At 43.0% G+C, this 16,958-nt stretch overlaps 1 protein-coding gene across 1 annotated transcript; it reads right to left on the bottom strand.

The window, feature by feature from the left end:
* Positions 1–2,928: 2,928 nt before the first annotated feature.
* Positions 2,929–6,065, bottom strand: SAT1 (spermidine/spermine N1-acetyltransferase 1). The gene is made up of 6 exons (XM_004000360.4): positions 5,805–6,065; positions 5,516–5,567; positions 5,342–5,425; positions 3,796–3,897; positions 3,662–3,702; positions 2,929–3,536 (listed from the first exon to the last, which is right to left on the bottom strand). Exons 1-6 carry the CDS (start codon positions 5,868–5,870, stop codon positions 3,366–3,368), a joined length of 516 nt encoding a protein of 171 aa, XP_004000409.1. The 5' UTR covers positions 5,871–6,065; the 3' UTR covers positions 2,929–3,365.
* Positions 6,066–16,958: the final 10,893 nt, after the last annotated feature.

Below are 16,958 nucleotides of genomic sequence, written 5' to 3'. Positions count from 1 at the left end.
TGAGCTGGGTAACAGATGATTGGCGTGAAGCCTAGATGGGCAGTACACGGAAAAGGGATGAGAATAATGCACAGGGTCACCCAGAGGTGACAATGCCCAGGAAGAGATGATAAAACAAGAAAACGAAGATGCAGCCAGTCGAGCAAACAACTCTAGGAGCAGACATGGCCACCTGCAGACTCTGAATGGGAGGCCAAGGCTGCCGTAGTCAGGGAGAAAGCCGCTGCTCCCAGCGGGAGACGGTGGCTGCTTTCTCAGAGCTGGGCCAGCCCCATTGGTGGCTGCTGAGTGTTCGCTTGCCTCCAAGAACAGTGGTGTCATCCATTCTAGGCCTCGCTGGAGACCCAGTGGAAAGGAGACTCACAGGATGGGGTAGAGTGGGCATAAGGCATTAATGAGTCATTTGGCCTCTTCTGAATTGTTGCTTCTGCCTTTTTGTGGAAAGGACTACTTCCTTTCCCTAGAAAGGCTATTCCCTGGAAGCTAGGCAGCTGATGATCTTGGGCTGTGGTTTGGATAATGACGGACCATGGCTCTACTCTACTTGGGTCAGTAGCAGGATGTCATAAGCCTATACACGGACAAGCCCAGCTACTTCCGCTTTTAATCGTATCAGAAATTTTGATTTTATCCGTTTTTAAGGAATGTAATACACTTAGCACATAGCAGTTTTTTAAAAATTTTTTTTTAACATTTATTTATTTTTGAGACAGAGAGAGACAGAGCATGAACGGGGGAGGGTCAGAGAGAGGGAGGCACAGAATCTGAAACAGGCTCCAGGCTCTGAGCTATCAGCACAGATCCTGACGCAGGGCTCGAACTCACGGACCGCGAGATCATGAGTCGTTCGCTCAACCGACTGAGCCACCCAGGCGCCCCCTTAGCAGTTGTTTTTTAAAAAAAAAACAACCACACAGAAAAACCCTGAAATATCCTATGTAATATAGTAATTGGCAAGTCCTTAGTCCGAAATACTATTCTCCTCAAGGGATTATGTCAGGCAGAGTGTTTTAGTAAAATAGTAATTTAAAAAAAAAATTTTTTTTTTAACGTTTTTATTTATTTTTGGGACAGAGAGAGACAGAGCATGAACGGGGTAGGGGCAGAGAGAGAGGGAGACACAGAATCGGAAACAGGCTCCAGGCTCCAAGCCATCAGCCCAGAGCCTGACGTGGGGCTCGAACTCACAGACCGCGAAATCGTGACCTGGCTGAAGTCGGATGCTTAACCGACTGCGCCACCCAGGCACCCCAGTAAAATAGTAATTTTAAAGTTATCTTTACAGAAAGCTTTCTCCCCATTTTCCAGGTTTATCATTGTTTATTATTTCCTTTAATAAAATTTCCCAGAACATGTTTTCTTACCTGCCTGGTGATTTCAAATTTTACAGATTGGTTTTAAAGTTTAGTTTTTAAAGAGGTGCCTTTGTAATCGAGTTAAACATTCAGTGGGCTGATGCTGTGGTGTTTCAGCTTTTAATTTTTCTTTAGTTTTATTTTAGCGAGAGAGAGAGGGAGCGTGAGTGGGGAAGAGGGACAGAGGGAGACAGAGAGAGAATCCCAAGCAGGCTCTGTGCTGTCCGTGCAGAGCCTGGTAGGGTGCTTGAGCCCAGGAGCCATGAAGATCATGACACTCAACCAACTGAGCCACCCAGGTGCCCCTCAGCTTCTAAATTTTAAACTTAAGGGACTTCTTTAGAGTGGACACAACCTTCATCAAAGCTTTCGGGTGACAGCGCTGTATTTTTAGGGCTAAACTCTAAGAAGAATGAGAAAACAAAGAGTTATATTGTAACTCGCTTGGTTAATCTAATTTATTCACATATTTAACCACGGTCAGCATGTAGTTGTTTTCCTCAAAGAGGCCCACTTTCCAAAACACTTTTCAAAATGTCTTCTTTTCCCACAAGGCTCTTTGTGTTTAGTTAACCCTTTTTATGCTTGCGAGCTTCTCTCTGCCAGTTAGCATCCTAGCAGGACCCTGGCTGAGAGTGGACTCTGTAAACTTGCTTTCATAGCAAGCTGTCTGAGCCACCAGTAAATCCCGGAGCTCTCCTGTGTTCAGTATAGTGCAGGATCCCATTGTTTATATGGCTGCCTCTTAATTTAGAAGCCAGAACAGACTTAAAACGGGGTGCAGGGCAAAACCCCCCTTTGACTGAGGAGCCCGGATTTCTTTCCTGGAGCACCCAGAAAGAAGATACAGAGCATTGTTTTTCAGGTTATCTGAGGACTTGGAAAACGTTCATCTTGGACATCAGCAGTGGTTCTTATCAACTACCATCTCCATTATTAGGGGACTTGCTGGGTTTAGTTTAGTTCCATGTAATGAGTAGTAAAAGGGGGTAATATTTATCTAAGACTGTCTCTTCCTCATGGTTCTTAGTAGTTTCATTTTCATTCCTGGAGAAAGCTTTTGTTTACCACTCCCCACCCCCCCCAACCACCACCTGTGGTTTTAAGCAAATTGTCCACAAAAAAGCCCTTTGTTCCCACAGTATCATAGACTGGCCCTCCAGATAATTTCCCTGGTTGGTACCTGCATCCACCTCCAGCCTTTTTGTTTGCAGTCCCTATAAAATTGTTGGTTCCCTCCTGATTAGCAAAGTGATCCCTTTTCCCCTCAGAGTAGCATTTTGTGTGGGAGGAGGTTGCTGCGGGCAATGTGCACGTGTCCCCCTACGCTCCCAGTCCCATCTCCACCTTTTATTTGGGTAACAAAAGGGCTTGCTTGTTGTGGGCTCGCTTTCTAACCTGGTTTCTCACCTCTTGAAAAATCTGTCAGGTCAAGTGTAGTGTTACCAGTGTAAAGCCATTTTACATGCTGCTGCCTAAAACCATGAAATTCAACTGGCTTCCTTCCAGACTCTGAGAACAGCTTGTGACCATTTTAAATTGGGTTAAAAACTGTTTTTAAACAACTGTAAAGTTAGGTTTCTTGGCCATTTTTATTTTGCATTCAACAGCAAGAAAAACGTCAAGAGAAAGATTCGTAAAAATGCTTATACCGATTAAATCAAAGGGTAGTTTATTATAAAAGAATCAAAACAGAAACTCTAAGTACCAGTGTGTACATTGTACACATTTAAATGACTCACAAGAATGAAGTTTTTTTCATATACATTAAGATCACACCACCTTGCTGTTTATCAAAAGATGTTCAAGGAGAAATCTGACTCCAAACTGCATACAAGACTGCCATCTTAAACAGACCGCATTTCAAACATGCAACAACGCCACTGGTAATAAAGCTTTGGAATGGGTGTTCATTCTATTATTCGACTACAAACAGGACAGAAAGCAAGATCAGTTGAGAATTTAATCTAAAATAGAATGGAAGCTGTCATTTTTCTGCACCAGCACTCCTCACTCCTCTGCTGCCATCTTTAGCAAATACTCCTTGTCGATCTTGAAGAGTCTCCATCCCTCTTCGCTGGACAGATCAGAAGCACCTCTTCTTTTGTAGAAGTTGATAGATGGTTCATTCCATTCGGCTACCAAGAAGTGCATGCTGCTGCAGCGACATTTCATGGCAACCTGTTACAAGAGACAGCAAAACAAACTCAGTGACATTTCACCTCCTTGCCAAGACCCGAATCGGAATCAGTCCTTAAAAGAATTCAGTAACCCTTACGGATTCAGACACCAAAACCAACACATACCTGGCTTAGGTTCTTCAGAATTTCTGATCCTATGCCAAAGCCTAAAAGAAAGAGAAGTACCGTTTACAAAGTCATCTTTAGGACTTGAAGCCCTGATTTCTCTTTAGAGCGCCCCCCTCTTAACCGAGCCATACCTCTATAGTCACTCATTACGAAGAAGTCCTCAAGATACAACAGTTTGCCAATCCACGGGTCATAGGTAAAGTAGTACATGGCGAAACCAACAACACTGTGTCCTGTAATAAGAGGATCACATGAGATGTGGACAAAAAGCAACCCATAAAAGCTGTAGCTGCAAAATCAGAAGCCTATCATAGGTTTTTAAAAATATACATGCATGTATTATAGAAGTAAGTAGCCACTGAACTGGACTGTTTCCTGATTTTTATGCTAGTGCAGTCCAGGCCACTGTTGGATGATCTCACTGTTCTGAGAACATGTATTTGCAAAAAGCACACATTAGAGCTAGCTGAAGCGAGGCTAAAGTCGTGGACTGGCCACTCTGCAATCTGCTGGATCTCAGACTCAGGAAGTGAGAATGCTTTCATTACTTGCCAGAGCAACACTGCTATAGTCTTAAAACTAAACACACACATTATTCACATCCTATCGATATATTGGTATGTTGACTTCGGAATAAGTCAGGTTTACACGGCAGTTCAGAATAATAAATATTTGTAGTTTAGAAACTCTGCTTCCTTAAGGTCAGGACATCAGGCCAAAAGCGTAACGTTTAATTTCAGAACTTGCCTTCCAATTCGCACATCTTCAATTTGCTTTCCCCAGTTTTAAGCCAGAAGAAGCAGAGGTACCCAGAAACAGGTATTATGTAACATCCACATACCTCTGAAAAGTACCTCATCCCGTATGTTTTCCGTTCGTTTCTTCTAGCTTGGGGAAGAGACTTCAGAAAAAAACGAAGCACCCACCCAAACAACTTCCCTTTTTTTAGCTCTGTCTTCTGACCAGTCAACAGGGACCAGCAAAAAAAACAAAACAAAACAAAACAAAACAATCTGACTCCCTCTTATATGGTGTCTGTAATTTCAAATGGAGGCAAAGGTTTCAAATTAAACTTTCTAGCCGTTTTATAGTCCTGAGCAAACACAGGAAGCGAGTACACTGGAGTTTCTGATCTACCGTGTTTTAAGTGTGTGATAATAGGACCTTACCTCATTTATCATGATCATCTACTTTATTGTGTAAAGGATCTTTTAGTTACCTCCCCGCCCATCCATGTACACGGAAGGGCCATGTACATGGCGAAGCTAGAGACTGTAACCTGAAGATTGGGACAAATTAAAGAAAAAAATGTGATTTAACACAATTACAAAAAAAGGTTACGTTAGGGTCAAACAAGAACCATTTATGAAACTGAATTACAACAAACGACATTATACCTAACTCTTCGGGTCTCCACAGCACTCTGATACTTACTTAAACAGCTCAAACTCTTCAGGGTCTCCACAGCACTGATACTTACTTAAACAGCTCTTTCAACCTGCCCTATTATGTGCAGCACATCTACTTTTTTTTCTCAGTAGTTTGGACACTCGCTATTATTTCTGGCCAATTGCTCAGTAAGTATCTTTGGCCTGTGTTGTCAGTGGTTCTACACAACAGACACTATGTTTTTATACAACACTCGGTGTTTGGCTTCTGGAAGGGAAGGGTGGTTACCTTCCGGAGACCGGTGCTCCTTGGGCACTTCTGCAACCAGGCAGTGGTAGAAAGGGTGCTCTCCGAAACCATCCTCTAGTAGATCTGCAAGAAGGGGCAGCAGGGACAGTGATGGCCTTGGTGAAGATGACAAGCACCGGACGCCCTTCCCCCGCCCTGCCACAGTTGCGTTACCTTTTTCAGTTAACATTACTTGCTCTTCCATATATTCGTATTTGGCCAGTTCCTGGGGCGATGCACATAGGAGAAAGGGAGAAGAGAAGAAGAAAACTTTAAGTGAGGCCCCGGCCTAACCAGCTCAGAGGGAACAGGGTGGGCGGGGCGGGGTGGAGATTCACTCCCAGAATCCTGCCCGGAGCGGCCGGGCCAAGGCTGGAAGTGGCTGGCGGACAAAGGGGGACCTGCCTGAGCCGCTCCCCACCTCCCGCCCCTCGCCCCAGGAGGGGCCCGGGCCTCCCGCTACCTTGATTAGCCGCAGGATGTCACTGCAGTCGGCGGCGGTGGCCGGGCGGATCACGAATTTAGCCATTTTCGTCTTTTGCTTTTCTTCCCTTTGCGGACCAGGCCCCTGTACTTGAACAGCAGGAGGAGGTGGTTCCTCATTCGTCTCCCGGGAGCGTCCTTTTCTCAGTCAGGCTGGCACCATGACCCGGCGAACCTTTGCAAGCGACGGAAAAGCTTCCCCGACTGCGACTAGCGCTGCACACTCGAGTGTCCGCTGGGCTCCGCTTTTTAGCGCGGAGAAGCCCCGCCTCCGGCCGTGAGGCGGAGGCCCCTCGTCCAATGAGGCCCCGACCGCCCCCCTCTTCCGGACACCGCCCTCCCTTCCGGACACCGCCCTCTCTTCCGGGCCTCTGTGTGAATCGGGCGGGCGCGGGCGCGGGCGCGGGCGCGGGCGCGGGCGCGGGCGCGGGCGCGGGCGCGGGCGCGGGCGCGGGCGCGGGCGCGGGCGCCGGCAGCGAGGCGAGCCACGGGGTTCTCTAGGGGCGCCCTCTACTGACGCCTCTCGAACCCTTCCCGGAAGCCCGAAATGGGAACCTGCGTGTCCCCCACGCACCTTCGCAAAAGGAAAAGAGGAGATCTTCTTGTGGTCCCTAGCTAGTGACTTTCCAGTTTCTTCACTGGTCAGGAAAGGAAACTCAGGAGACCCAGCCTTGGGCAACTTGAGGATTAGAGCAGCAGTTCCCAAAGTGTGGTCCCGGGGAACCTGTGGGTTCCAAGATCCCGTCAGAGAGTGTGTCAAAATTGGTTTCATAATAATAGTAAGACGTCATTGGTCTTTTTCATTCTTGTTGAAAATTTCCAGAGGCGACGTGATGTGTGTGTGATGAAGTCACTGCTCTGATGACTAATGGAATGTGTGCTTGTATATTCTATTTTTTATGTTTATTTATTTTTTGAGAGAGAGAGAGAGAGAGAGAGAGAGAGAGAGAGAGAGAGGCTGAGAATCCCAAGGAGGCTCAGCACTGTCGGCGCAGAGCCAGATGTGAGGCTCGAACTCACGAAACCAGGAGACCGTCACCTGAGCTGAAATCAAGAGTCAGACTGAGCCACCCAGGTGCCCCATGCTTGGATATTCTTAGATTTCCTAGAATTTCCTAAGGTAAACTATTTGGGTTCTTCAGTAATTTTTCCCCTCTATATTTGTAATTTTTAGAATTAACACACTGTTTTCTTTCTTATTTTTTTCCTTATTCTTTCTTAAATCTCTGACTTTCCTTGTGGACACCCACTTCCCCTGCATGAGGTACACTCTTTACAATTTCCTTTAGTCAAGATCTGCTTTTGAAAATTTTTCTGTTTTGCTTGTCTACATATGTCTTTAATTCATCTTAAAATTCTTGAAGGGTTTATTTCACTGCTTATAGAATTTGAGGTTGAAAGTTATTTTCTTGCAGCATGGTGATATCAGACTATCTTCTGGCTTCTATTGCTGTTGAAAGTTGTTGTAATCCTTACTTGCTGCATCCTCTGTGCTTCTTTTTCCCCTTTGCTTTAACTTTTTATTTTGAAATAATTACAAATTTACAGAATGTGTGATGACATTGCTCTCGCGACTAAAGGAATGTGTGCTTGTGTATTCTTGTGTTTAATAGAATTTTCAAAGGTAAGCTTTTTGGATTCTTCAGTAATTTTTAAATGTCCGGAGAGCACAATGTTTGAGAACGGTTGAATGAGAGTATAGCTGTTTCTTGACTGTACCCACCGGAACAAGTATTCAGCCTTTTGCAGGTAGTTTTTCTTTGACATTCCACCTTCCCAGACAGAGCCTCTGAGGGCTTGCTTTGGCTGCCCTACTTGGGTTCCAGGATGAGTCAAAGAGAAAGCAGAGAAGGGTCCCACAGCGCTCTCCGTCTGTAGAATGAAAGGTTGGACTATCACCAAATGATCCCTCAAACATCTAACAAGTGATTCTCTGCCTTTGCTAGCAATACCCTGTATGTAAAAAGGAAAGCAAAAGTAGGTTCTTTGTTACCTTTCCCACCCTCTGGGAATGTTATGCATGGTGAGTCACCTGGGAATTTACCAAATGTCTTTCTCAAAGATCTTTAAAAATAGCATTGATTCTCATCTGCCTGAGCTACTTCAGGTGATGTGTTTCCTGACACCATGACACATGGATGATCATCCATAGGCCCTTCCCTACTCCCGGTCTTACTCGTGGGAGGATCGAGGAGAGCTAATTGCGTAAGTATGTGTTTACTGATAACGGTAAATTAGACCTCCATGACTAAGCACTAATGATAGCTGTCCTGTTGAAGCAGTAGTACGGCTCTTTTCAGTTTGGGTTGCTTAGTTTTTCAGAATAATGCTAGTTTCATTAAAATTTGTTTCATTTTCTATGTATTCTGTTTTTTTCCAGTTGAAATTTCATGCTTTTATGCTTCACTTTGCCATTATGGCAAGAGGAGCCCGTTCTTTTTTTTTTTTTTTTTTTTGAAGATTTTATTTTTTAAGTAGTCTCTCCACCCAACATGGGAATTGACCTCACAACCCCGGGATCAAGAGTTGCCAGCTCCACCAACTGAGTGAGTCAGGCACCCCCAAGAAGAGCCTATCCTGAAAAGCAGATGGCTACAGAAAAAAAAAACCTCACTGTGATTGTGTTTGTGCAAATGTAGAAGCTTAGAACCCTAAGAAATTTGAATTTTCTTTTGGCGGTGAACCAAGTTAGGCTTTTCCATTGTCAGGAATAGAAACAATGGATGACTAACATTACTCTTGATACTGGAATTTATATTTATTTATTTATTTTTAATGTGTATTTATCTTTATTGTGGGGTTTGAACCCACAAACCGTGGGATCATGACCTGAGCCGAAGTCAGCCACCTAACTGACTGAGCCACCCAGTCAGTTTATGTTTAAAACTGCATAAAGAGGGATTACCTGGAAAATTTTGATTTGGTTAATGAGTCAACAAATCAACAAGACTTATTGTGTCTTGTGCTAGGTACTTGGGAGTTATAAAGGAAGATTCAGCTTTGAAACCAGCCCTCAGGGCATGCAGTTTACTTTTAGAGTTGTGTGTGTGTGTGTAGTTTACTACAGCAGAATTTAAGTTTTGTGAGAAAGAGAATTCCTATAAAACTAAGGAGGTCTTAGTATGGGTAGAGTAGGAGGAAGGGAAACCACCAAGGCGCGTTGTGGGTGTTTTACATTCATTGTCTCATTTGATCTTTACAGTGTGTTGTGAAATGGGTAATGTTAGCTGCATCCATCTTTACAACTGAGAAAACTGGAGGCTCAGAGGGTTACACAGTTGCCAAAACTAGGAAGTGATAGAGCTAGGAATGAAGGAATTATGTTGATTTCCATGCCAGAGTGAATGAAGCTGTCCAACCTGCCCTATTGAACTATTATGGAAAGTGTCATGGTTTTCTTCTGTTTATAGAAGTAGTACACACTGATTAAGAAAATTGGAGACTGGCAGAGTTACAAAAAGTTAATAAAAAGCCTGTTCATAGGTTGGTTTTCTTCCAGTCTTTTTGTCTATGTACATGTACACGCAGGACTGATACTCAGTTGGTATATACAATGTAGTAGATTTAAAATGGCCTCAAATTCATTTCAGCTCCTCCTGTCAAGAGGTAGAGTCTGTTTCCCCACTCCTTGGATCTGGACTGGCTTTGTGACTTGCCTTGACCAATAGAATGCAGTAGAAGTGGTGATATACAGCTTGTAAACAAGACCTCAAAAGGTCCTAAAACTTCTGCTCATGCTCTCCTGGGACACTGCTACTGCCATATGAGGAAGCTTGAGCTAGCTAGCCTCCTTGAGGAGGAAAGACCTCATGAAGACAGGGGTCCGGCTGGTAGCCAGCACCAACTGCAAGATACATAAGTGAGGCCATCTTAGGTCATCTAATCACACTTGAGCTCTCAGGTGATTGTGGTCGTACCAGTGACCCTAGGTGAGACCAACAGAACAGCCTAGCTGATCCCAGGCCATGTTATTAACCTGAAGAATCATGAGCCAATAAAATGTTTTTTTTTTTAAGTCACTAAATATCGGAGTGCTTTGTTATACAGCAAAGGCTAACTGAAACTAGATGGTCGTTTTGGTTCTTTACATCTGGCTTCCATTCTGATTGGTTGTAGTGTCCGTTCTGACTGGTCTGTGCTTTTTTGCTGTACCTTTCAAAATATTAAATTACTGTGTGTGTGGGGGGTGTGTGTGTGTGTAATAACAACAAATTGGTATCCTATATGTATAATTCCTATCCTTCAGCGTAGTATATTGTCTCCTTAGCTACTACAGCTTTGGAATTCGATTCCCCATCTGTGTGGTCATGTCATTTACTTAACCTGGTTAAGTTACCATTTTGTTTTGTCTGTAATGAGTAAATAATAAGAATATCCTTAATATGGTTAGTCGTTGTGAGGATTAAATGAGGTAATGCATAAAAAGTGCTCAGCATAGCACCTGGACTGTTAGCTTTATTACTATTAACATTTGTAGTATATTTTTCCATCTCATTAAGTATATTTAATTTTTTTAAAAAATATGATGGCTTCTTAGAATTCCATTCTGTGCAATTTATTTTACCATTCTCTTGTTGAAGATTTAGATTTTTTTCACTCACAAATAATGCATTGATGAACATCTTTCCATCCAGGTTCAGCCCAGGTTTCTGATTGTTTCCTTAGGAAGATTCCTAGAAGTGAAATTACCAACTAAGCAGAGATGTCATTTTGTTGATCTGAAGCCAGACAAACACTCCAAATTCAGGTCCTCATTACATGAAAGTATAATTTGAGATGACTCCGCAGATGGGCTTGCTCTAGCTAAAATTATCTAAATTTTGATAACATCTGACATCTGTATTCCACAGGTTATAATACTTGGGATAGACTAGAGTTTGAGTCTTCTCCAGAGGGGGTTTTCTTGCTACATGTGGGCGAAACTTTATGGGTATGATCAATAAAAACAACTAGCCCCAGGAAAATACCTTGTTTTGGGCCAAGGTTTTCTTTTATTTTTTTATCCTTTTTTTTTAATTTGTGAAATTATCCTTTAGGGCCTGGAAAGCTGTTCCATCTTTAGGGGTGGACCATCAAAAGTGTAAGACTTCTCTTTGTAAATATAAAGTATTACGTTGCTTTAGGCTGCAGTTAAGAGGCTGGTCAGTAATAAGTAAGGTATTAATCAGGACTCTTGTCTGCAAGTACCTGATTCTAACTAGTTTAGGCAAAGGGGGAATTCACTGCTCAGCACAGGGAGCACAGGTCTGACAGGAACTAGAACCTTGTGGTACAGTCTGAAATATACTGAAAAAGAGGGAAGATCGGTGCTTGTAATGGACATCTATTTGTTTCTCAGAAAATCATTTTTTGCTTTTGAATAATTATTTCCCCCCTAAGCCCCAAAAGATGGTTCTCCTTGGTGAGGGGGGAGGAGGCTCCCAATCAGAGCATGCCATCTGCTTTGTCAATATTGTGATCCAAGCCATGCCAACCAGTGTCTTTTCTCAGTGATGCCAAGAAAGTCCTTCCCTTTCTTCTGGCACATCTGAGAAGATGTGGAGGTCTGAGACAATGACTTTGACCTGCCTGGGAAAGACTGACCCCATTTGAGTTTCTGGCTCTGCATAGCCACAGGTGGAATGGCCTGTATGCTCCCAATCATCTCTGTTGCCTGCTTTTGACCCCCTCACACCCCCACCCCAACCCCCACCCCAGGTACTACTACTTTGCACACTTGTAAGGAAAAAGGGGGCCGAATGGTTAGAAAGTCTCCATTCCATTCACTTCAGAAAAAAGTGGGGATAAGAAGCTCCTCGGCCAAAGAGGGGGGGTTGGGAGAGGTAGATACTGTGTGGGAATATGCAGAAATAGGGATGATCATACTTGAAATCCCTGGGGTTGAACTTTAAGACATGTGATATAACTCCTTTTTTTCCCCCTGTCTGGTCATCTTTGTTTTCGTTTTGGTTTTTGTCTGGTGGTCTTTGTGAGAAGGCCAGGGCATTGGCAATTGTGTTAAATCTGCAGAAATCGCCTCTTGGAAACCAGATGTAGAGGCTGAGTGACCTTTAGGCAAAGACTTGGACACATTCCAACTCTCTGAATGTTTATGACTTAAGACTGGTGCTTTTGGCCCAAGGGCCATTGCTGTCCACCATGAACACTTTTTATTTCAAGGTTCCACAATAGCAAGACAGTTATTTGGAAGCAAGTTGTTTTATACCGCCCCTTTTGTATCAGTTATCTATTGCCACTTAACAAATGACCACAGACATACTGGTTTATGTTATATACATTTATCATTGCAGTTTCTGTAGGTTGGGAGTCCAGGCGTGGCTTAGCTGGTTCCTTTGATTAAGGCGTCAGCCAGGCTGCATTCTCATGTGGGAGTATGGCCAAAGAAGAATCCACCTGTGAGCTCAGGTTGTAGGCACCGGTAGAATTCATTTCCTTGACTGGGGACTTTGACTTCTTACTGGCTGTCAGTTGAGGCCACCTGTGGTTTCTAGAAGCTGCCTGCAGTTTCTTATCACGTGGGCTTATCCAGTATGGCTGCTTACTTCATCAAGCCAGAAAGGAGAGTCTATAGAATAGTCTGCTAGAAGATAGTGTTTTTTAATTGTGAAAAAACCCCCACATAACATCAATTTTATCATCTTAACTATTTTTAATCATTTTTACAGTACAGTAGTGTTAACTATGTGCATATTGTATGACAAACCTCTAGAAATGTTTCCTTTTGCAAAACTGAAACTCTACACCCATTGAACACCTCATTTCCCCCTTCTCCTAGCGCCTGCTAACTACCATTCTGCTTTCTGACTCTGTAAGTTTACTCTTTAGATACCTCATGTAAGTGAATCGTACACTGTCTTTTTGTGACTGGCTTATTTCACTTAGCATAATGTCCTCAAGGTTTATCCATGTTGTAGCCAATGATAAAACTTCCTTCTTTTAAAAAGTTGAGTGATATTCCATTGTGTGTATATACCACATTTCTTTTTTTATATGCAAAGTTTCACAAATTTTATTTTTTTAAGTTTTTATTTAAATTCCAGTTGACATACAGTGTTCTATTAGTTTCATGGATGCAATATAGTGATTCAGCACTTCCGTACATCACGTGCTGCTCATCACAAGTGCCCTCCTGAATCCCCATCACCTATTTCACCCATCCCCCCACCCACCTCTCCTCTGGTAACCATCAGTTTGTTCTCTATAGTTAAGAGTCTGTTTCTTGGTTTGCCTCTATCTCTCTTTTTCCCCTTTGCTCATTTCTTTTGTTTCTTAAATTCCACATATGAGTGAAATCATATCTTGTACCACATTTCTTGACACTTAGGTTGCTTCCACTTTTTGGCTCTTCTGAAAAATGGCACACTGAGCATAGGTGTGCAAATGTCTTTTCAAGACCCTGTTTTCAACTCTTTACGATCTTTACCCAGAAATGGGATTGCTAGATTATATGATATTTCTATTTTTAGTTTTTTTTTTTTAAATTTTTTATTTTTAACGTTTATTTATTTTTGAGACAGAGAGAGACACAGCATGAACGGGGGAGGGTCAGAGAGAGAGGGAGACACAGAATCTGAAACAGGCTCCGGGCTCTGAGCTGTCAGCACAGAGCCCGACATGGGGCTCGAACTCGTGGACCGCGAGATCATGACCTGAGCCGAAGTCAGACGCTTAACCGACTGAGCCACCCAGGCGCCCCTCTATTTTTAGTTTTTGAGGAACCTGTCCATGTTTTCCATAGAGGCTGTACCATTTTACATTCCCACCAACAGTGCACAACAGTTCTCTTTTCTCCACATCTGCACCAGCGCTTGTTATCTTCTTGGTTTTGTATTTGTTTGTTTGTTTGTTTTGGATAGTGCTCATCCTAACAGGTGTGAGCTGATAGCTCTCTGTGGTTTTGATTTGCAGTTCTCTGATGATTAGTGATGTTGGGCATCTTTTTTTTTTTTTTTAATTTTTTTTTCAACGTTTATTTATTTTTGGGACAGAGAGAGACAGAGCATGAACGGGGGAGGGGCAGAGAGAGAGGGAGACACAGAATCGGAAACAGGCTCCAGGCTCTGAGCCATCAGCCCAGAGCCCGACGCGGGGCTCGAACTCACGGACCGCGAGATCGTGACCTGGCTCAAGTCAGACGCTTAACCAACTGCGCCACCCAGGCGCCCCGATGTTGGGCATCTTTTTATATGCTTGTGGGCCATCTGTATATTTTCAGTGGAGGAATGTGCATTTAAGTTCTTTGGCCACTTTTAAACCAGGTTATTTTTTTTTCAATTTTTAATTTAAAAAATGTTTATTGTATTTATTTTGAGAGGGAGAGAGAGAGCACGAGAGAATCCCAAGCGGGCTCTGCACTGCTGGCGCGGGGCTTGATCTCATGAACCATGAGGTCATGACCCCAGTTGAAACTGAGAGTCAGACGTTCAACTAACTGAGCCACCCAGGTGTCCCAGGTTATTTGTTTTTAATTGTTGAGCTGTAGGAGTTCTTTCTGTATTCTGGATATTAACGTTTTATCAAAGATATGATTTGCAGATACTTTCTCCCATTCCTTAGCTTGCCTTTTCACTCTGCTTATTGTTTCCTCTGACATACAGATATTTTTAAGTTTGATGTAGTCCCATTTGTCTATTTTTGCTTTTGTTGCCTGGCAAGAGAGGGTTTTACATAATGTAACATAATCATGGGAGTGACATCTTATTGCCCTAACCACATTCTCTTGATTAAAAGCAAGTCACAGGTCCTAGCAATATACACGTGGAGAGGATCACACGAAGGCGTAAACACCAGGAGGCAGGATCATGGGGGCCACCTTAAGGTCTGTCTGCACGCAAAGGTCAGTGAAAGCCTATTTTTTATTTAACATTTAACAAACATTTTTTAAGGTCTGTTTCCTGCCAAGCATTGTGCTTGGGGATTATGAAATAAATGTGGCATGGTCTCTGCTGTCCACAGGCTTACAGTTAAACATTACAGGTTCTAGTTATGGGCGGAAGGGATCCAGCCTCCTAGAGAAAAGTGACAGGAACAATCAGAACTGACGGGGCAGATACACGGTTTGTCGCTTGTCCAGTGTGACCTCCCTCCTTGAGGCAGCCCTCCCTCTCTCCCCTTCTGGAGTCCTGTCCAAGGGAAGACGACTGCCCACCACTCAGCTGAGGGGTTGAGGCTCTAACTCCTCATAAATACTTAGGAAACTTGCAAAGTACAGTCAGCCATCCTTAGGCCTCCCAAAGTTTCAGCTCTTTGAATCTAGGTATGGAGGTTACTCAATAAGAAGATCATAGGAAATAATTGCCTGTTAGTGCACAAAGTTTTAGACACCCCCTCTTTTCCCTGTGGCCCCTGGGTACATGTAATAGATTTTATAGTTCAAAATCCAGCTTACCAATCTTTGTACCATTCACAAACTGGCAATTAAATGTTAACTGTGAATCCAGAAAATAGAGGATACTTCAAAGAAGGAAAAGCAAGGGCATGAACTCCACCCAAGCAGCCTCTGTGTGACCTGAGGAGCAAGGAACAGACCCACATTAGAGCCCTGATGTGAGTGGATGTTGGGCATGTTCTGCTGGGGACAACAAAGGTTATTACCTTAGGACTTATTCCGGAGGTGGAGGAGAAGGTGGTGAATCATTCCTTTTGAAGAGATGATGGAGGTGGGAGAAGGGGTGCAAGAAGATCAAAGGGGGACCCAGAACCATAGGATTGGGAGAACTGTAATACATTTTAAGGTCTCCTTAAAAGATCAATTATAGAAGGGTGCTACAGGAGAGGAAGAAATGAGATCTGCAGCTAGCATTTCTTAGTGCCTATTATGAGTGGCATGCCTGGCTTGGCATTTTACAGATGTGATTTCCTTTAGTCTTTTTTTGTAATGTTTGTTTATTTATTTTGAGAGAGAGAGCATGAGCAGGGGAGGAGCAGAGAGACAGGGAGAGAGAATCCCAAGCAGGCTCCGCGCTGTCAATGCAGAGCCAGACGCAGGGGCTCGAACTCACGAACCGTGAGATCATGACCTGAGCCGAAATCAAGAGTTGGACGTTTAACTGACTGAGCCACCCAGGTGCCTCTGATTTCATTTAGTCTTTTTGTTTTTTATTAAACATTTTTAAATGTACTCCTGAAATCATTGTTGCACTATATGCTAACTAATTTGGATATAAATTAAAAAAAAAGACTAATGAAAATAGAGAACACAATATATATATATATATATATATATATATATATAGTACACCTGAAACTAATATAACACTATATGTTAACTATACTCAAATTAAAATTGAAATAGGGGATGAGATCATGCCATTTGAGGTAACATGCATGGACCTAGAAGGTATTTTGCTACATGAAATAAGTGAGACTAAGAAAGACAAATACTATATGATTTCACTCATAAGTGGAATCTAAAAAAACAAACAAACAAAAAGCAGAATTGAACCTATAAATACAAAGAACAAACTGATGGTTGCCAGAAAGGGTGTGGGAGGTTGGGCAAAATGGGTGAAGGGGAATAGAAGATACGGGCTTCCAGTTATGGAATGAGTAAGTCACAGCATAAGGATACAGTGGATGATATTGTAATAGCGATGTAATGGGACAGGTGGTAGCTACGTTGTGGTGAAAATAGCACCATGTATAAACCTGTCAAATCATTAAGTTGTGCACCTGAAACTAATGTAACGTTGTGTGTTAGCTATACTCAAAAAAAAAAAAAAGAAAAAACATCTTTTAAAAATGTTTATTTATTTTGAGAGAGGCAGAGAGAGCACAAGCAAGGGAGGGGCAGAGAGAGAGGGAGACACAGAATCCAAAGAAGGCTTCAGGCTCCGAGCTGTCAGCACAGAGCCTGATGCGGGGCTGGAACCCACGAACCGCGAGATAATGACCTGAGCTGAAGTTGGACACTTAATCGACTGAACCACCCAGTCAGGGAAAACTGGGAATGAAATCAGCCATTTATTTTATTTTATTTTATTTTATTAAAAAAGCCTTTTTTTAATGTTTATCTGTTTTTGAGAGAGAGAGAGAGAGAGAGAGAGAGAGAGAGAGAGCGCGCGCGCAAGTGGGGGAGGGGCAGAGAGAGAGAGGGAGACACAGAATTCGAAGCAGGCTCCAGGATCTGAGCTGT

The sequence above is a fragment of the Felis catus genome, chromosome X (assembly GCF_018350175.1).
Source record: "Felis catus isolate Fca126 chromosome X, F.catus_Fca126_mat1.0, whole genome shotgun sequence".
NCBI lineage: Eukaryota > Metazoa > Chordata > Mammalia > Carnivora > Felidae > Felis > Felis catus.
Note: the sequence above shows the minus strand (reverse complement) of the source record. Positions and strands in the feature narration are given on the sequence as shown.

Excerpts from the sequence above, each read along its gene's own strand:
- SAT1 (XM_004000360.4), bottom strand. The coding sequence starts at position 5,870 with ATGGCTAAATTCGTGATCCGCCCGGCCACCGCCGCCGACTGCAGTGAC. Across the intron at positions 3,898-5,341 it reads GGAGCACCGGTCTCCGGAAG|GACACAGTGTTGTTGGTTTC; the intron begins GTAACCACCCTT and ends CTCTTATTACAG. Across the intron at positions 3,537-3,661 it reads TTCTGAAGAACCTAAGCCAG|GTTGCCATGAAATGTCGCTG; the intron begins GTATGTGTTGGT and ends CTCTTGTAACAG.